This window comes from Sturnira hondurensis, unplaced genomic scaffold, assembly GCF_014824575.4.
Source record: "Sturnira hondurensis isolate 20B ecotype Veracruz unplaced genomic scaffold, ASM1482457v3 Scaffold0025647, whole genome shotgun sequence".
Classification (NCBI taxonomy): Eukaryota; Metazoa; Chordata; class Mammalia; order Chiroptera; family Phyllostomidae; genus Sturnira; species Sturnira hondurensis.
The window spans coordinates 1,307-18,156 of NW_028098278.1; the positions used below are offsets into that span (position 1 = coordinate 1,307).

General features: G+C 53.5%; 1 protein-coding gene and 1 long non-coding RNA gene across 2 annotated transcripts; one reads left to right on the forward strand and one right to left on the reverse strand.

The window, feature by feature from the left end:
- Window positions 1-345: 345 nt before the first annotated feature.
- Window positions 346-8,433, forward strand: LOC118982734 (butyrophilin subfamily 3 member A3-like). The gene is made up of 9 exons (XM_037039911.1): window positions 346-682; window positions 1,680-1,961; window positions 3,119-3,316; window positions 3,425-3,445; window positions 3,525-3,551; window positions 4,494-4,496; window positions 4,944-4,967; window positions 5,372-5,398; window positions 7,458-8,433. Exons 1-9 carry the CDS (start codon window positions 382-384, stop codon window positions 8,171-8,173), a joined length of 1,599 nt encoding a protein of 532 aa, XP_036895806.1. The 5' UTR covers window positions 346-381; the 3' UTR covers window positions 8,174-8,433.
- On the reverse strand, window positions 6,237-15,257 carry LOC118982735 (uncharacterized). The gene is made up of 3 exons (XR_005065592.1): window positions 15,161-15,257; window positions 12,560-12,561; window positions 6,237-6,250 (listed from the first exon to the last, which is right to left on the reverse strand). It is a non-coding gene; the product is annotated as an uncharacterized LOC118982735 (long non-coding RNA).
- Between the last annotated feature and the right edge of the window lie 1,593 nt (window positions 15,258-16,850).

The window sequence follows — 16,850 nt, forward strand, 5'->3', positions numbered from 1 at the left end:
TGCTCCCAAATCCGTCCTGGTTGGTGTCTATCTTTCTGCCCAGCAGGTAAAGATGGTGAGGTGCCTGGTCCTCTACCTTCCTGCCCTCCCTGTCTGCCTGGCCGTGGTCCAGCTGCTCAGTCCCTGCTCAGGTAGGACCTGCTCTGTGGTTGTGCATCTGAAGACTTTACCTTTGGGCCCAGGCAGAACCCTGGACTCCCCCCATCCTCCCAAGGCCCTTCCAGAATCACCTGTGTGTGGTCCTGTGTAGGTGTCTCTCACCTTGCCCTCCCTGCTGGGTCACCCCCTGGTCCTTTGGTCCCAGCTTTCTCTGACAGTGTCCCCTCCTTCTGATGAGCAGCTCAATTTGCTGTGGTTGGACCCCAGGAGCCCATACTGGCCATGGTGGGTGGAGACGCTGAGCTGCCTTGTCAACTGTCCCAGAAAATGAGCGCTGAGACCATGGACTTGATGTGGGTGAGATCCAGCAGCCCACAGGTAGTGCACACATATGCACATGGGAAGGAAGACACACCGGCAGCAGAATATCAAGGGAGAACTTCGATTTTAAGAGAGGACATCACTGTGGGGAAAGCTGCTCTGCAGATTCGCAACCTCAGAGCCTCTGATGGAGGAACCTACCTGTGTTATTTCCAAGATGGACATTTCTATGCAAGAGCCCAGGTGGAGCTGAAGGTTGCAGGTGAGTGACGTTTGATCTGTGCTCTTTTCCTGGGAGGTTGGGGACAGAAGCTCCATGGCCACCTGAAACCACTCTTGGCTCCTCACCAGCACCTGCTCCCTCTACCTCCATCCCTGCTCCTCTGAGGCCCGAGACACATCCAGGCTGTCCCTCAGGAAGGGCTCCTTCTGCATCCAGGAAAGAGTTCCTCATGCCCCTGACCAGGTCTCAGCAGGGAAGTGGAGGTTGGGGACAGGAAGGAGGAGAGGACCTCCCACCCACCCCCTTAGTGTTTGGCACACAGGTGCTTGGGTTCAGTTTGGTCTTTCAGTCCTCAAAACACTTCCTGTCACCTCCCCTCTGGTTTAAGGGTTAGATGTGGGGGTGGGGGGTAACAACTGCACTGTTCCTGGCCCTGGGTCAGCTCTCTTCCCCATCACCAATTTCCCCTCCCCAGAACCACATGATGAGTGTTTCTCTGGGTGACAGAACCGAAAAGGAGGCTGACAATTCTGCTGTTAGTTACATAGAGAGTTTCCTAAGGGGATTTACACAGACCAGGGCTTGGGCAGCAGAAAGACAAGAGAATATCTTTCCCCCACATGGCAGGATAGAAGAAAGGCTCACACAGGAGAGGCAGGAAGGACTGGGGCCCTGGGCTGTGCACTGTTTCAGTTAGGGAGGAACTGCTTCCCTGCTTGCCCAGGGTGGGGGGGAGTCTGTTCCTGGGAGCAGCATGTCTGAGCCATGGGGGAGGGGAGGGTCCAGCAGTCTCTAAGGGCTTTAGGGGAAGCCATGTCTGCTCTGGCCCAGATCCCCCTGGATCCACCCTGAGGGTCCAGCCATGGTCAGGCAGTGGTCACTGGGTGGGTCAGTCTCTCCTGCACAGCTCACTCTGGGAACAGCTCCTGATGAATCCCTGCTGGGCTCATCCAGGGTGGGTTTGCCCCTCCCTGCTGTGGAGACCCTCACCAGTGCAGAGGGCTCCCCCTGATTCAGGCTCACTGTTCCTCCCCAGCACTGGGCTCTGATCCCCACATTGAAATGAAGGGGTACAAGAATGGAGGGATCCGTGTGGAGTGCTCATCTGGTGGCTGGTACCCGGAGCCCCAAATCCAGTGGAGAGACACCAGGGGACACAGCTTACCTGCTGAGGTGGCCACAGAGGCTGCAGACCCCCAGGGCCTTTATGCAGCCTCAGCCTTTGTGATCCTGGGAGTCAGCTCTGGAGGGGGTGTCTCCTGTGTCATCAGAAACCCCCTGCTCAGCCAGGAAAAGTCAGCCATGGTTTCCATTACAGGTGAGTGCCCTGCTCAGTGCCCTGGGCTCCTGGGTGTCCCCTGGGGGAAGGCACCCTTGTCTGCTGCTGAGCCTGGCGTTTGCAGGGAACAGAAGGGACAGAGCAGGGACCTGCTGCTTTTTGCCCATGAAGGTTTTTATGTCACAGACACCTAAGGGCTAACTTCCTTGAAATGTAAAACTTTCAGTTAGAAAAATGAGGAAACATCAGAAATTTTTATTTCACAGAAAAGGAAATAAATCGCAGCAATAAAGATATTCAATCTCACTGAGTACAGAAACGTCTTTGACCCGTGAGATTGTCAACAAAACAAAGAACAAGGTGGTTGGGAACACATTCACCCAGCAGGATTGTGGGTAGACAGTCACTCTAGACATTTGTTCCCATTATTTGGTATATTGTTAGTCCAAATTTCACAATTTCTATAAGGGTAATAGAACATTCTTTATCCAACATACATATATATGAATACAAAATCACAATTCCGGAAATCCATCTGACAAATCAGATTTAATTTATGTGAAATGTCCCGTATAAAAGGTTGTTTCCTGTACCATTAATTATAACAGCAAAGAGTCAGAGACAGTGCAGGTGCCCCTGATGGGATGTGTGTGCAGTGGGCGCTGCCCTGTGAGAGCAGACACAGACCTGCTCCCTGTGCTGACTGGGAAGGTCATGGATACCCAGGGTGCACAGAAGGAACCAACAGGTGGACCCACTGGTATAGAGTGCTGTCTTAGGTATACAGAAAAATATATAAGAATATATTTATATATTTTTAAATTTAACCAACACTTGCATAGCACTCACTATGTGTCAGGCACTTTATAAGCTGGGCATTGTTAATGAACCGGGAACGGATGGTTAAGTTATTAGTTCAAGGTCATAGAGTGAGTCAGGTGGAAGACAAGGGATTTGAACCCAGGGCCACCAGCCCCGGGTTCAAGTTCTTCATCACCAGATCAAGCTGACTCAGGAGAAAGTAATCAATGAGGATGGAGGGATGAGAGAGTGCACTTGAATGACTGTGTAAAAGATGTTTCAAGAAACAGTCCTTTTATGCGAGTGGAAGAATTCAGGGCACTTTGGGAAGGGAAGGATCACTTTCCATCCTGAGATGCCCCTCAGGGCCAGAGGCTGATGGGAACCATTGGCAGGTACATTCTTCTGGAGCGTGGAGCCCTGGGCGGTGGCCCTGGCAGTGCTTCTGCCTGCTCTGCTGTTGGTGCTGGTGAGCGCATGGTGCTTCCTTCGGCAACAGAAGAGGATCCGGGCGCTGACCAAGGAGATGGAGAGCGAGCGAACAGAGAAAGAAGCAGCTGAGGCAGAGATGCACCAGAGGCTAAGAACCAAGGGTGAGGGACGCAGTGGGTGGTCGTCACCTCTCAGCCCCAGCCTGCACACACCACAGGGACCCGCCCCACAACCCCCTATCAGACACTTTTTTTTCTCTTCATTTCTAGAGAGCCTACAAGAGGAGCTCAGTAAGTCCCTATCCTCCACCCTCCCCTCCTGAGGTCCCTAGTGACCTGAGTCACCAACTCCTGGCATTGTTCCCTGCAGGGTGGAGAAAAGTCCAGTACCTGGAGCGTGAGTACCCAGACCCGCGCCTCAGCCTCTCTGCTCCGATATTTCAGCCCCTTTGCTCACCCATAAGGCCCAGAGGAGGAAAGGAGGACCCAGATGGGGGAGCAGGCAGGGGTGTTCCTCAGTGGGGAAGGAGTTACTGTGTCTCTCCACCAGGGGGCGCTGGAGCGGAGGTACCCCAGGACCCAGGAAGGAGAGGGGACAGGGAGGTGACTCAGTATGTGAGTCCTCCCCTCCCTGGTTGGTTCCTAAAGTGCATGATCCACTGGGAAGAAAAGCAGAACAAGAGAGAAACGTGTCTTAAAAAGAGGAGTGGCCAGTGTCAGTTGTCACAGAGTGTTCATAACCACTGAAAAAATAGTACCTGAAATGTTCTCATTAGGTTTCCCTATTGTTTCTGGATGAGGAATGTACTCATACAAGTTGAGGGGGATGGGATCTAGTACACAGGTGCACACACGCGTGCCCGGGGCGAGCAAATGCCCAGGAACATCCAGGTCCGGTGGTCACCCCGTATCCAAGGGGTGGGCTCCAAGACCCCCAGCGGGTGTGTGGCCTCAGACAGCACCCAACCTGAATACACGAGGTATTTTTCTCTCTTTTAATTGTTAAAAGAGATTTTTCATTTACTTATCAAAAGAGGGGAAGGGAGGGGTAAAGTGAGGGAGAGAAACACTGATGTGGGAGACAGACACCAATGGTTGGACTCTCTCCCACACTCCACCAGGGCCGAACCTCTGCCCTGACCACACCACCCACTGAGCTGGACAGTCAGGGCCGTTTTCCCTTTCACATATAGGAAGGCTCCTCGTTGGCTCACAGGCATTGCAAGTGTCACTGTTCTTGCACTTTGGGGTCATTACTGGGTAAAATGGGGTGACTGACCACCAGTGCTGTGATACTGGGACCGTCCACCTGTCCCAGAGACACTCCTCAGTGACTAAGGGGGTATCCCAGGGTGGACCTGCTGGACTCGGGGAGGATTCGTGAAGGAGCAGGTTGGAGGGGACAGTGGAAGATGTCCTCACACTTCTCAGTGTCATGGGCGGGCTACGAGTTATGAATTGTTTATTTCTAGAATTTTCCATCTAATATTTTCTGACTGCAGTTGACTGAAGGTAACTGAAAGTTCAGAAGCTACAGCGGGGATGTGAGGTGACTGCTGCACAGACAGGGACAGGACAGCTGTGTGGTGACCTTGGGACACCCCATGCAGGGCACCTGGGGGTCCTGAGCTGCAGCTGATGGAAAGAGGAGGCGGAGCCAGGGAGGGAGCAGGCAGATAGAGAGGTGGGGAGGGTGGGGGGTAAACATGAAGATGATAGGGGGGCACGAAGGACAGAAAGGAACCCACTCAGAAATTTCAGTTCAGGTGACTGTCTGTCTCCATTGCAGGTGAGCAGCCTCAGGCCTATGCAGGTGAGTGAGTCTGATGCTCTCTGGTTTCCTGGTTCCCGTGGGGGAAGCAGGTCCGGCCTTTCCCTGCTGGGTGACCACATCCAGCTCAGAGACTCATTTTCTGTGGGTGAACCACCCCCTCCTGTCTGGACACTCAGAGAGGAACTTCCAGACCCAGCGTCCCCTCACCCTGATGCCACACACGCCCACACCCAGCAAAGTCTGGCCTTGTCCCGGAGGCCCCAGCCTGATGCAGGGAAGCCCAGCACTGGGAGAGGTTTTAGCCTGGTCAGCAGAGCTGTAGCCTAGGAGAGTGGACATTGGAGGAGACTGAGGAGAGGAGAGGGAAGAGGCTCAGTGAGGACAGTGGGTGTGGGGAGGACAGAGAGAATGACCTGTCCTTGTCTGTGTCTCCTTCTCTCCAGAGTGGAAGATGGCCCTTTTCCAGCCTGGTGAGTGGATCACTCTGTGTCCCCAGGACAGCCCCCGAGGGCCTCTGCTCCCCCTTTTCTCTCCAACTCTTGTCTGGGACAGTTCTGGGGTGTGACCTGAAGTTGTGATCTCAAAGATGTGTCCACCTGCTGCCCAGAACCCAGAGACAATGGACAGGGGCTGTCCTGGGGTCCACAGTTTTCTGTGGGAAGAAGAGGCAGGATGGTTGGGGCTGGAGGAAGGGTCTGGAGGGAGAGGGAGGGGTGACCTGACCAAGCTCCTGCCCCTGCTGCCCCTGTGTGTCCTCCAGTTATGGTGTGTTCCACAGTCATTCCTGCTCTGTGAGGGTTGGGACAAGGACTGAGTCGGGTGATGACTGTGTGTTGGTCAGAACACCCACAGGAAACAGACGGCCTGTTTGAAGGGGGTGTTTGTCTGATGGTACTGACCACAGTGAGGAGAAGGTATCTTTCCTTCATGTAAAGATATTTATTTGTTTGTTTATTTATTTATTTATAGGTAGAAGGGTGGGGAGGGAGAAAGAGAGAGAGAAACATCGATGTGACAGGAAAACATCCACCCCCTGCCTCTAGTGTGGCCCCCAGCCCTGGGCATGGACACAGGACCCAGGCATGTGCAGTGGCCTGGAATCGAACCTACAACCCTTAGCTGTGTGGGATGAAACACATCCAAGTGAGCTACAGGGGTCAGGGCAGTGGAAGGCACCTTAAGACTTTGAAATAGGCAGGCAACTCCTCGGACTAGAACAGACTGTGTTGTGGGCTGACTCAGTCTCAGGGGTTCAGGGTCAGAGAGCACAGAGGCCCCGCAACCTGCCCAGATGGTTCACTGACTACACACCCCTCACAGCCCTTCTTCACACTGTACCTCGGGCACTCGTGACTGACAGGAACAGGGACACAGAATGTGGCAGCACAAGCCTCACCTCCTGGTGGCCTTGTGACAGGTGATCCTTTATAATCCACACGATCACCAGTGTGGAGGTGACCTTGGTGCTCCCTTCTCTCTGCCTGTTACTGACAAAAGTGCTCATGGCCCTGTTTAAGGAACAAAGACTGTTGTCACCTAGAGGCTTTGGTGAGCTGGTCTAGGGCAGTGAGGTGGGTCAGAGGTCACAGCAGGAAGAGGTGAAAGAAACCCATGACACAGAGATGTAGCTGGATGTGTTCATAGTGACAGGCTGGGTGGCCTTAAGGAAAACCAACAAGGACACATGATCCCCCAGGGCTCACAGCAGTGGGAGCTGTGACCACCCCTGGGCCGAGGGCATGGGGACAGGGAAGCCTCACTGGGGCCTGGAGGAGGCAGCTGGGGCTCAGGGAGGGTCCCCTGGGAGGGGGTGCTGTGGTGGAGCACCTCCCTGGGGGCGTGGGGGTCAGCGCTGAGCCTCCTCTCCTCCCTCCTTCCCCTGTTCAGCCCGCACCTCCCCTTGGCCAAACCCAACAGTAACCAGAGTCCAGGAGCCCAGGGACTCTGTCCATGGAGGACTGACTCCTGGGACAGAGGGGGTGGGGACAGGGGACAGTGGACCCCAGAGCCCTTAGAGCTTCAGCCTGGCCCTAAGCACAGAAGGGACATGGAGTCTGACATCACACCAGGCACTTCTGCTGTGCCTGGCCTCCGACTAAACGTACTACTCAGTTTTCTTATTCCACCACAGAGATTAGTGTTTTACCCCCATTCACAGACAGCATATTGAAGTCAAGATATTCTGTAGCTGGTGTCTGTGGAGACAAAGACTGCGCAGAAACGGACATCACCCAGCTCAGGGGCAGAGCCAGGGCTGACACTTAAATCCATGTGACTTTACAGCAGTGGTGGGCACGGACATTTTGGGGATGCAAACACAATAGAGTTGGCCCCAAGTCTGCTCACTCCCCTTCCTCAGCAAACACAAGACACCTGGGGATCTCTCAGCGTGGCTGAGGGTCACGTCCAGGGCAGGCTGAGGGCTCCAGGCTGTGGACTTAGCCTCCTGCCCAGACCCAGGTCTTGAAGGCTGAGGCTCTGATGTCTGGGCACCATGGCTGACCTTCCCCCATCTCGAACCCCCTGCAGCGGACGTGATTCTGGATACAGACACAGCGCACTGCGCCTTCCTCATTTCTGAGGACAAGAGGAGCCTGCAGAGGCTACAGAAATGGAAGGACCTGCCAGACAACCCCAGGCGATTTTCTGGGAATCACTGTGTGCTGGGCTGTGAGAGCTTCGTGTCAGGAAGACATTTCTGGGAGGTGAATGTCGGGGACAGGAAACAGTGGTGTATCGGGGTGTGTAGGGAGAATGTGGAGAGGAGATTTCCTGTTAAAATGATATCCAAGAATGGATTCTGGGGAATAAGGAGGTCTGCTGGGGGTGACTACTGTGGTCTCACCAATCATCGGACCAAACTGACAATTGCCCACCCTCCTGAGAGGGTGGGGGTTTTCCTGGACTATGAGAGGGGAGAGGTCTCGTTCTACAATGCCATCAGTGGGTCTCACATCTTCACCTTCCCACACACCTCCTTTTCCGGGCCTCTGAGGCCTGTTTTTGAGACTCGGACCTTGGACCCTACTCCCTTGATTATTTGCCCACCGCAAAAACCAGTGGGGAGGTCTCTTGTGCCTGACCCTTCCCTCAACAACCCCGTGGACCCGGGCTCAGCTGACGGGAATGGGGACTCTCAGGCTGAAGAAACGCCTCTGCTTCTCGCTGCCCAGCCTGGAGCTGAGGGCCTCCTGAACCTCGAAACGTCTCAGCAGGAAATCACTTACTACAAGCATACGGAGTGACGGACTTCACTAACACTCATTCGATGTTTCCACATGGGATTAAGGACACAGGGGCAGGAAGAGTCAGCTTCCAGAGGTAACTCACCAGCTTTGAACAACCAGAGCTGACATTCATAGGGGACTTCACATGGACTAGGGCTGTGCTAACTTCTTCAGGTGACTCTCCCTCAGAATCCTCACAACCCCCTGTGGGAAGCTGCAAAGTCAATGTCCTTTGTCCTTCCTACAAAGACAGTGGTGCTGGATGGTGTCCACTCCCTGTCCCTTTGCAGCCCATTGTCCTGTTGGGCAGGATCATGGGCAGCCCTGAGGGGCCCTCCCAGGACACCAAGGGGAAAGGTCACTGGAGGTGACTCTGAGGCCACTCCCCTCCTGGATCCTTCAAGGTCAACTGTCACAGCCATGGTCCACCCCTTCACAGACTGACTCTGCAGGACACCGTGGTCCTGAGGATAAATTCACAATGACCCAATCACACAAGGGTGAGAAGGGATCGGTGACCACTTTGTAAACCAACCTGTGACCTGTGAGCACAGAATAGACCCAGCCTCCTACCTCACACCTTCAGGTTCTCTGTGAGCAGGACTGTGGGTGGAAGGGAGCAGACGGGCATCAGTGGAATTGTTATTGGGTGGTGGAACCCATGTCCAGGACAGGGCCACCCACCGCTCATCACCCACTGAGGTTCCAATGCTCCTATCACCTGTGGGTCCCGGGGGAAGGGTGCTCTTCCTCATCGTCATGCTCACTATGACTGTTCATTATGTGTCCCCTCCCCCCACATGTGGGTATCAGGTCACATTTGTTAAATAAATTTGTGAATAATCTTAAGCTTCAACGGAGGTCTTTCTAGATTTATGTCCCACAGTTAACTCACCTGTTTCACAGGTTAGCTCCTTGGCACATTTCTACAAAATCCTCATTGTCATGGTTTAGTGTTGCTGCTGTGATGAACAACCTCACGTCTCATGGACGAATACAACACACGTATATTGTCTCACATCTCTGTAGGTCAGAGTCCAGCATGGCCCTCACGAATCTGAAGTCAGGTGCAGCAGGCTGGGTCCTTTCTGGGGGACCCACAGATGCATCTGTGTTGCTGACTCTGACGGCTGGCAGGGCTGAGTGTCCTGCAGTGACGGGACGTGAGTGGCCCTTCTTGCTGCTGTCAGAAGAGTCGAGAGCACTCCTGGGTGGAAACAGCTGTGGTCATTCTCCCTGGGACAGATGTGGGGGAACGAGTCAGGGGAAGGGAATGACGTGGGAACAGAGGTCCAGTTGTGGAGTCACTGCTAGTGGGGCTGTTGCTCATGAGCTCACTGCAGCGTTGACGGCCCCCCAGAGACATTGGTGGAGCATCCCCTCTACCCTCTCAGCGTGGCTTCCCCCTGCCAGAGGGCTGAGTGAGTGGGTGTGTCCGCTGAGCTATGGGCATTGAGTCTTGAGAAGTAGGGTGAGCTCAGGGGGGCCATGAGCAGGGGAGGAGATGGAACCCCACGAAGTGTACCCCTGCTGCTGCTCAGACATCTCCAAGGGTCCCCATCTGTCACATGCATTAGGATTAGGTAGTTTAGACTATTTGTCTTTTCCCAAGTATAGGGTCGAAGCCCCTCATTGAGATAAAGGGCCACGAGGATTGGGGCGTCTGGCTGGAGTGCACCTCCACAGAGTGGTACACCAAGCCTCACGCAGTGTGGAGGGACCCCTATGGTGAGATGATGCACGCCCTGGAGGAAGCTCACACCAAGGACACAGATGGCCTCCACAGGGTCACCACGACTGTGATTATCCAGGACCAGTCTGTGAGGAATGCCCTCTGGGGGGTTATCCCTAGGAGGTAGGACCCTCAGCAGACACTGGGAGCCTGAGTGGGGCTGGGGGAGGGCCAGGGCTGGGAGGGTCCTGGGCCCTGAGGAGCTCAGGCTGCAGCTGAGCTGAGGCCTCTCCCCTCCTCACAGGGAGCATCAGTCTCTTGTCCCAGGAGACGGAGCCTCGTCTCTGAGAGTAAATCTGATCATTGTTCCCTGTTGTGGCTCTGATGCTGCAGCTAAGTCTGTGTTTTCAGAGCAGTCTCACACCATGGACAGTGGTGGGGGAGGGGGCTGTCTGCACCTGGTGGTGCTGATGCTGAGGCCTCCCTTCCTGCCCCTGGGGTTTTCCACACACAGGACTAGGACAGTTTATAGCTACAAACACTCCTAAAGTCACTCATCAAACACTTTACAAGGATCACATACATTCAAGGCTCAGTTCTTGACACAGGAGGTAAATCAAGAACAAAATGCATGAACACCCTTCCCTTAGGGTCTCACATTGTAGAGAAACAGAAGGGAATCTTCAAAAACGTAGGTAAAGCCACCAGTAACATAACTGGTTACACTATGGTGTCAGGTGATGATGATGCTGTAGAAAAGTGAATCAGGTGAGAGTGTCTGCAGGGCTGGAGGCAGGGGAGCTGGGATGTAACTACAAAGGTGAGGGAAGGCTTCACTAAAAGGGCGACGAGAGGGTTGGGACTTCCTGCCAAGATGGAGGTGCAGGTAGACACGCTGTGCCTCCTCCTGTGACCAAAAGCAGGAGAGCAACCATTTAAAATTAAAAAAAAACAAACAAGGACCAGAACTGACAGAAATCGAACTGCATGGAAGTCCAGCCACGAAGGCGTTAAGGAAGAAACATCCATCCAAACAGGTAGGAGGGTCTGAGAGGGACAGCTGGGCAGAGAGGACTCTCGGCCAAGCAGTGGGGGAGGACCGGGGCAGGCAAGGCAGCCACTGGCAGAGCAGGTGGTCTCACATTCATGGGCAGATAAAGCAGAAAGAACACCTGGGGAGCAAGACAGATCTTGCAACCCCCGGTCCCAGAGCAGGGAAATAAAGCCTCAAACCTCTGACTGAAAACACCTGTGGGGGTTGAGGCCCCAGCAGGAGAAACTCCCCTTCTCACAGGAGAGTTCATTGGAGAGACCTACAGGGTCCTAGAATGCACACAAGCCCACCCACCCGGGAACCAGTACCAGAAGAGCCTACTTTGCTTGTGGGTAGCAGGGGAAGTAACTGAAATCAGGCAGAGAGCAGAGCAAGTACCATTTTTTCCTCTGGGCCCTCCCCCACAGAGTGTCACAACTCAGCCATGTGGGTTGCCCAGCCATGGTGAATACCTCAGGCTCCACCCCTTATACAGAGCAGGCAGCCAGATAAAAACAATATCAACAAAAAAACGCCCAAGTGAAAGAACAGATCAAAGCTCCAGAACAAATCCAAGTAAGTGACAAAGACATACCCAACCTATCACATACACAGTTCAAAACATTGGTAATCAGGATGCTCAGAGGACTGGTTAAATTTGGTCACAAATTAGATGAAAAAATGAAGGCAATACAAAGTGAAATAAAGGAAAATGTACAGGGAACCAAGAGTGATGGGAAGGAACTTGGGACTCTAATCAACGGTGTGGACCACAAGAAAGAAAGAAACCTTCACCCAGAAAAGAATAAAGAAACAAGAATTCAAGAAAATGAGAAGAAGCTTAGGAACCTCCAGGACATCTTTAAACGTCCCAACATCCGAATGATAGGGGTGCCAGAAGGAGAAGAGGAGGAGCAACAAAAGGAGAACTTCCTCAATCTAGCAAAGGAAATAGAATTTCAGGAAGTCCAGGAAGCTCAGAGAGTCCCAAAGAAGCCAGACCCAAGGAAGAAGACACCAAGGCACATCCTCATTACATTAGCCAAGATTATAATGATGGACAGAATCCTAGAAGCAGCAAGAATAAGGGGACAGTCACCAACAAAGGAGCTCCCATGAGACAGTCAGCTCATTTCTCAAAAGAGACCTTACAGGTGAGAAGGGGCTGCAAAGAAGTATTCCAAGTCATGAAATCCAAAGACCTACAGCCAAGATTGCTCTATCCAGCCAAGCTTTCATTTAGAATGGAAGGGCAGGTGAAGGGCTTCTCAGATAAGGTCAAGTTAAAGGAGTTCATCACCACCAAGACCTTATTATATGAAATGTAAAAGGCATTTATCTGAGAAAAAGAAGATAAAAAATATGAAGAGTAACATGACAGCAAACTCAGAGTTATTAACAACCACACCGAAAACAGAAACAAAAGCAAACTAAGCAAACAGCTAGAACAGGAACAGAACCTCAGAAATGGAGACCACATGGAGGGTTATCAACAAGGGAGTGGGAGGGGGAGGGGGGAAGATACAGAGAACAGGTAGCATAAGTGTTAGGTAGAAAATAGACAGGGGCAGGTTAATAGTATAGGGAATGCAGAAGCCAGAGGACTTCTATGTATGAGCCATGGCCATGAATGAAAGAAGGGGAATGTGGGTGGTAGGGGGTGTGCAGTTCAGAGGGAGATAAAATGGGGAAGGCGAACAACTACAATAGCATAATCAATAAAATATATATTTTTAAAAACGTGGCAACAGGGCAAGTGAGGGAGGGGCAGTGAGGGAGCAGGAGGGGCAGGTGCCCAGGGCCTGAGGCAGGAAACTGTCTGGCAGTTTCCAGGGACCCACAGGCAGGTGTGGGTGGAAGGACTGAGTGCAGGCAGAATCGAAGGAGGGGAGGGCAGACCTGGACGGGGTCCAGAGCAGACGGGGCAAAGCAGGTCACAGGGAGCCTCTGGCTGAGTCTCAGTGAGACAGGAACCATGGCTGGGATTGGAGCAGAAGCAGGGAGGAGGGTGTTGCAGTGACCAGGCCACAGTGATGGCCGCTCAGCTGGGACAGTGACAGTTGTTGGTTTTCATTCACCTGGTCCTTCCAACGGTGACCACAGGTGCTTCTGCTCTTCTGTCTCCTCAGCCCTGTCAGGTGACCAAAATGAAGGTATTTGTTAATGAGTTTGACATCCTTTGTTCAAAGAAAACCAGGCATGAATTAGGGGCTGGTAGGGCCCCACCTGCAAGGGACTCTCTCCCTGAGGGTTTGGGGCAAGAGCAATGGGTGCAGAGGAGGGAGCAGACATCACTGACTAGAGGTCAGTGTTTCCTCGTCAGGGAGCAGGTCCCCTGTTCTGGGGGCGGGTGAGTGGCCTGAAGAGCTTCACTGGGATGTGGAGGGCACAGGGTTTCTCGTGTAGTAAACCAATTTGGAAAGTCTNGGGAGGAGGGTGTTGCAGCGACCAGGCCACAGTGATGGCTGCTCAGCTGGGACAGTGACAGTTGTTGGTTTTCATTCACCTGGTCCTTCCAACGGTGACCGCAGGTGCTTCTGCTCTTCTGTCTCCTCAGCCCTGTCAGGTGTCCAAAATGAAGGTATTTGTTAATGAGTATGACACCCTTCGTTCAAACAAAAACCAGCCATGAACTAGGGACTGGTAGGGTCCCACCTGCAAGGGACTCTCTCCCTGAGGGTTGGGGCAAGAGCAATGGGTGCAGAGGAGGGAGCAGACATCACTGACTAGAGGTCAGTGTTTCCTCATCAGGCAGCAGGTCCCCTGTTCTGGGGGCGGGTGAGTAGCCTGAAGAGCTTCACTGGGATGTGGAGGGCACAGGGTCTCTCATGTAGCAAACCAATTTGGAAAGTCTGCAACCAAAAAGAGTCCCAGAGACCATGTGTTTGTCATAGAAAATGGGGCACATCTCAGGATGTGGAGACAAAGTGGGAGACGTTCATGTCAGCTCCTTTGCTAACCTCTCTGCTCACTTAGTGCCCAGGTGTCCTCTCCCTGAGGCCCTGCCCCCTCACTCAGCACGTGCAGGTGTAGCCCCAGGGAATCTCCTCTGTGAGCTGCCCAGGGTCTGGGACCACAGGGCCTTCATGGAGGTCCAACTCCATGGGGGCGTCTTCCAGCTGCCTCAGAACCCCTGAGCACCCAGACCTCACCCTGATACTTCGGGTGCAGCTGACATACTCCTGGACCCAGACACTGCTCACCCCAAGCTCTTCCTGTCCCAGGACCAAAGGAGGGTGCTTGGGGGTCCCTCCAGGCAGATCCTGCCTGAGTACCCCGAGAGAATCTCCTTCCATCCATGTGTTTTGGGTGGGGACAGCTTCCCCCAGGAGGATGTGACTGGGAGCTGGTTATGGAGAAGGTGACCCCGAGGCTGTGGGGTCTGCACAGACCATGTGCAGAGGGAGGTGGAAGCCCAGCTGGTCCCTCAGAGTGGCTTCTGGACCCTGGAGTTGTTTGGACACCAGTGCCGGGTCCACTCCTCTTCTGAGGAGACCCTTCCCTTGAAGGAGTGCATTCCCTGGGGGTGGCCATCTTCCTGGACTACCAATCTGGAGATGTCTCCTTCTATTATTGGAGGGACAGATCACAAATGCACACGTGTTGCCATTGGCACTTCTCTGAACCCCTGAAATCCTTCTTCAGGCTGGGGTCTGTTGACAGTCCCCTCATCCTCTGCCCAGCCATCACTGCCACCCAGGAGGTCACTGTGCCTGAGGGTGGCCTGGTTCTCTATGAAGCAGGGACCCACCACAGCCACCAAGGCCAGCAACCTGCTCTCATAGCCCAGGAGAGAAGCCCTGGCCATCTCTGCTCAAGGAGCACAGCACCCAGAGGCCTCAGCCCCTCCCTCCGGGCACCGCAGAGAACCTGCTCCACAGCCTGGGACCCCCTGTCCAATCCTGGCGCCCCCCCCTTCAGGCTGTTCCTTTAGCATCTGGTGAGCTTGTCCCCACGGGGCAGGGACCAGTCTCAGGAGACCCAGTGCTTCCATGTGTCTCTTAACCAAGGACAATGTGGGACATGCTGACAGTCTGCTGCTCTGATATCTGGGTGACCTGTCACCGTGGGACCTGAGGTGACACCAGACACTGTGGACTCGGGGTGAGGACAGCAGGGTGATGCACCAGGACCTGAGTGGTGATGAGCCACATTTGAGGTCAGAGGTAGAGGAAGGGGGGCTGAGAGCTGGGAGGGCCCAGACTGTTGGTGTGGTGGCCCCACCATGACAGCCAGGGGTCTGGCACCAGGAGGTCCATCCCCACCGTCCCCCAGAGTTGTAGCCCTCGCAGTGAGTGACGCTCCAGGTGCAGAGAGTGACAGACAAGGACAGAGGATAATGGACAAGGACATCCCAGATCTGGCCTGTGTCAGGTGTCCCTGCAGTAAATCTCCTCAGTCAGTGAGGATGGCCCCAGTTTGAAGGTCCTGGCTGAACAGATGAGTGTGAACCACATTCATCCAAGGTCAGGGTCAGTGGGGAGGCCAGCAGTCTGCAGCTTCTTATTCTCAGGATGCACTGAAAACTTCAGAATTCCCGAGATCCCTGGACAGCTTTTGCTCATTTCACTTACACCTGACAATATTTGCTATATTGGACTGGAAAAGCTATGAAGACATATTTATTGATATGCACTTAAATGGTATTGGTTAACAGATCACATGCTAATGTAAATAAAATGTTTTGTGAAAAATAATGTTTTTGGAAAGCAAAATAAATGCTATGGCATTGATCAATTTGTTATGTCTGTCTGAATAGAAGGCTGGATGCTCCTGTCTGTCGCTGTGAGAATGGGGAACCCTGTAGACAGTTTTTATGAGGGTTAATTTGAGGCAAACTGCCGACATTGTGAAGGGGAAGAGCTGAATGCTCTGGAGAGAGACAGGTGTGCAGCGTCTCTCTGTGTGTGGCCTGAGGGGGGACAAGAGGATGCCCAGAAGGTGTGAGAAAGGAGAGGGAACAAGACCCCAAGCTCCTTGGAGGGCGATCACTCTCCCAAGGGTCTGAAGAACAGGGTGACTTCTGGCCTCTCAAACGCAGGTTAATCCGGGTGCCCGAGGACAGTGGACAGGGTTTGCTCAAGGTGAGGCTAACCTTTTACTAAAGAGGTGTTGGCCTGGGGCGTGACCTATCGACTTAGGGGTTTGTGGTCAGATCACCCCATGAGCTCCCTGTGCTCACTGATTTGTTCCAGACTTGATTTGTTCCACTGATTTGTTGCCACTGTGGTCACTGATTGGTTGCAGAATGAAACAGAGCGAGAGGCATCTCAAAACTCAAAGTCCAGAAAAGTAGGTAATTCTGGTTTCACTTTCTGTTGGGGAATTGACTTTGTGAGAATTCCCTTCTTCCTTATTTGGGCATCGTCTGTCCCTTCTCAATGTCAACCCACATCCAGGGACTGCCACTGGGTGTCCTGTCTGTGGCTTCCCTGGAAGCCCTCACCCCCAACCCTGGTCTTCATCTGACCCGAGTCAGAGCTGCCCCAGGGAGAGCAGCCTTTTCTTCAGGGGCAGTTTGTGAAAACAGTTGGGGGCAATGGTTTACCTTGCACCTGCCTGAGAGGGTTGGTGCTCAAAGTTGGAGGTAGAGAGGGGCTCACCCCTGCTTGGAGCATCCACCCAGGGCAACCCTGAGCCTTTGTTCCCCAAAGCCCCCCCTCCCCCTAACCCCCTGCTGTGGCTGCAGCTGCCCCACTCTCTCTGCCTCCCCTGCAGTTACTACTTCTGCAGGGCCTGTGGCCTAGAAAACTGGGGTTCCTCCCCCTTGTTCTACAAACACAGCCATGAAACCCCTCTTCCTGCAGAATGACAAAGGCCAGTTGTGTGCAGGGGGGGTGACTGCCCACCTCCCTGGGACTCTGAGCTCCCAGCCCCCATGGCTTCAGAGCCTCAGGATGCTCAGAAGTGGAGACAGTGAGGGTACCTTTCTGATGAGGACAGAGGGAAGAGATGGTGGTGAACCGTCCTCTTCTCCTCAGGAGGCCAGC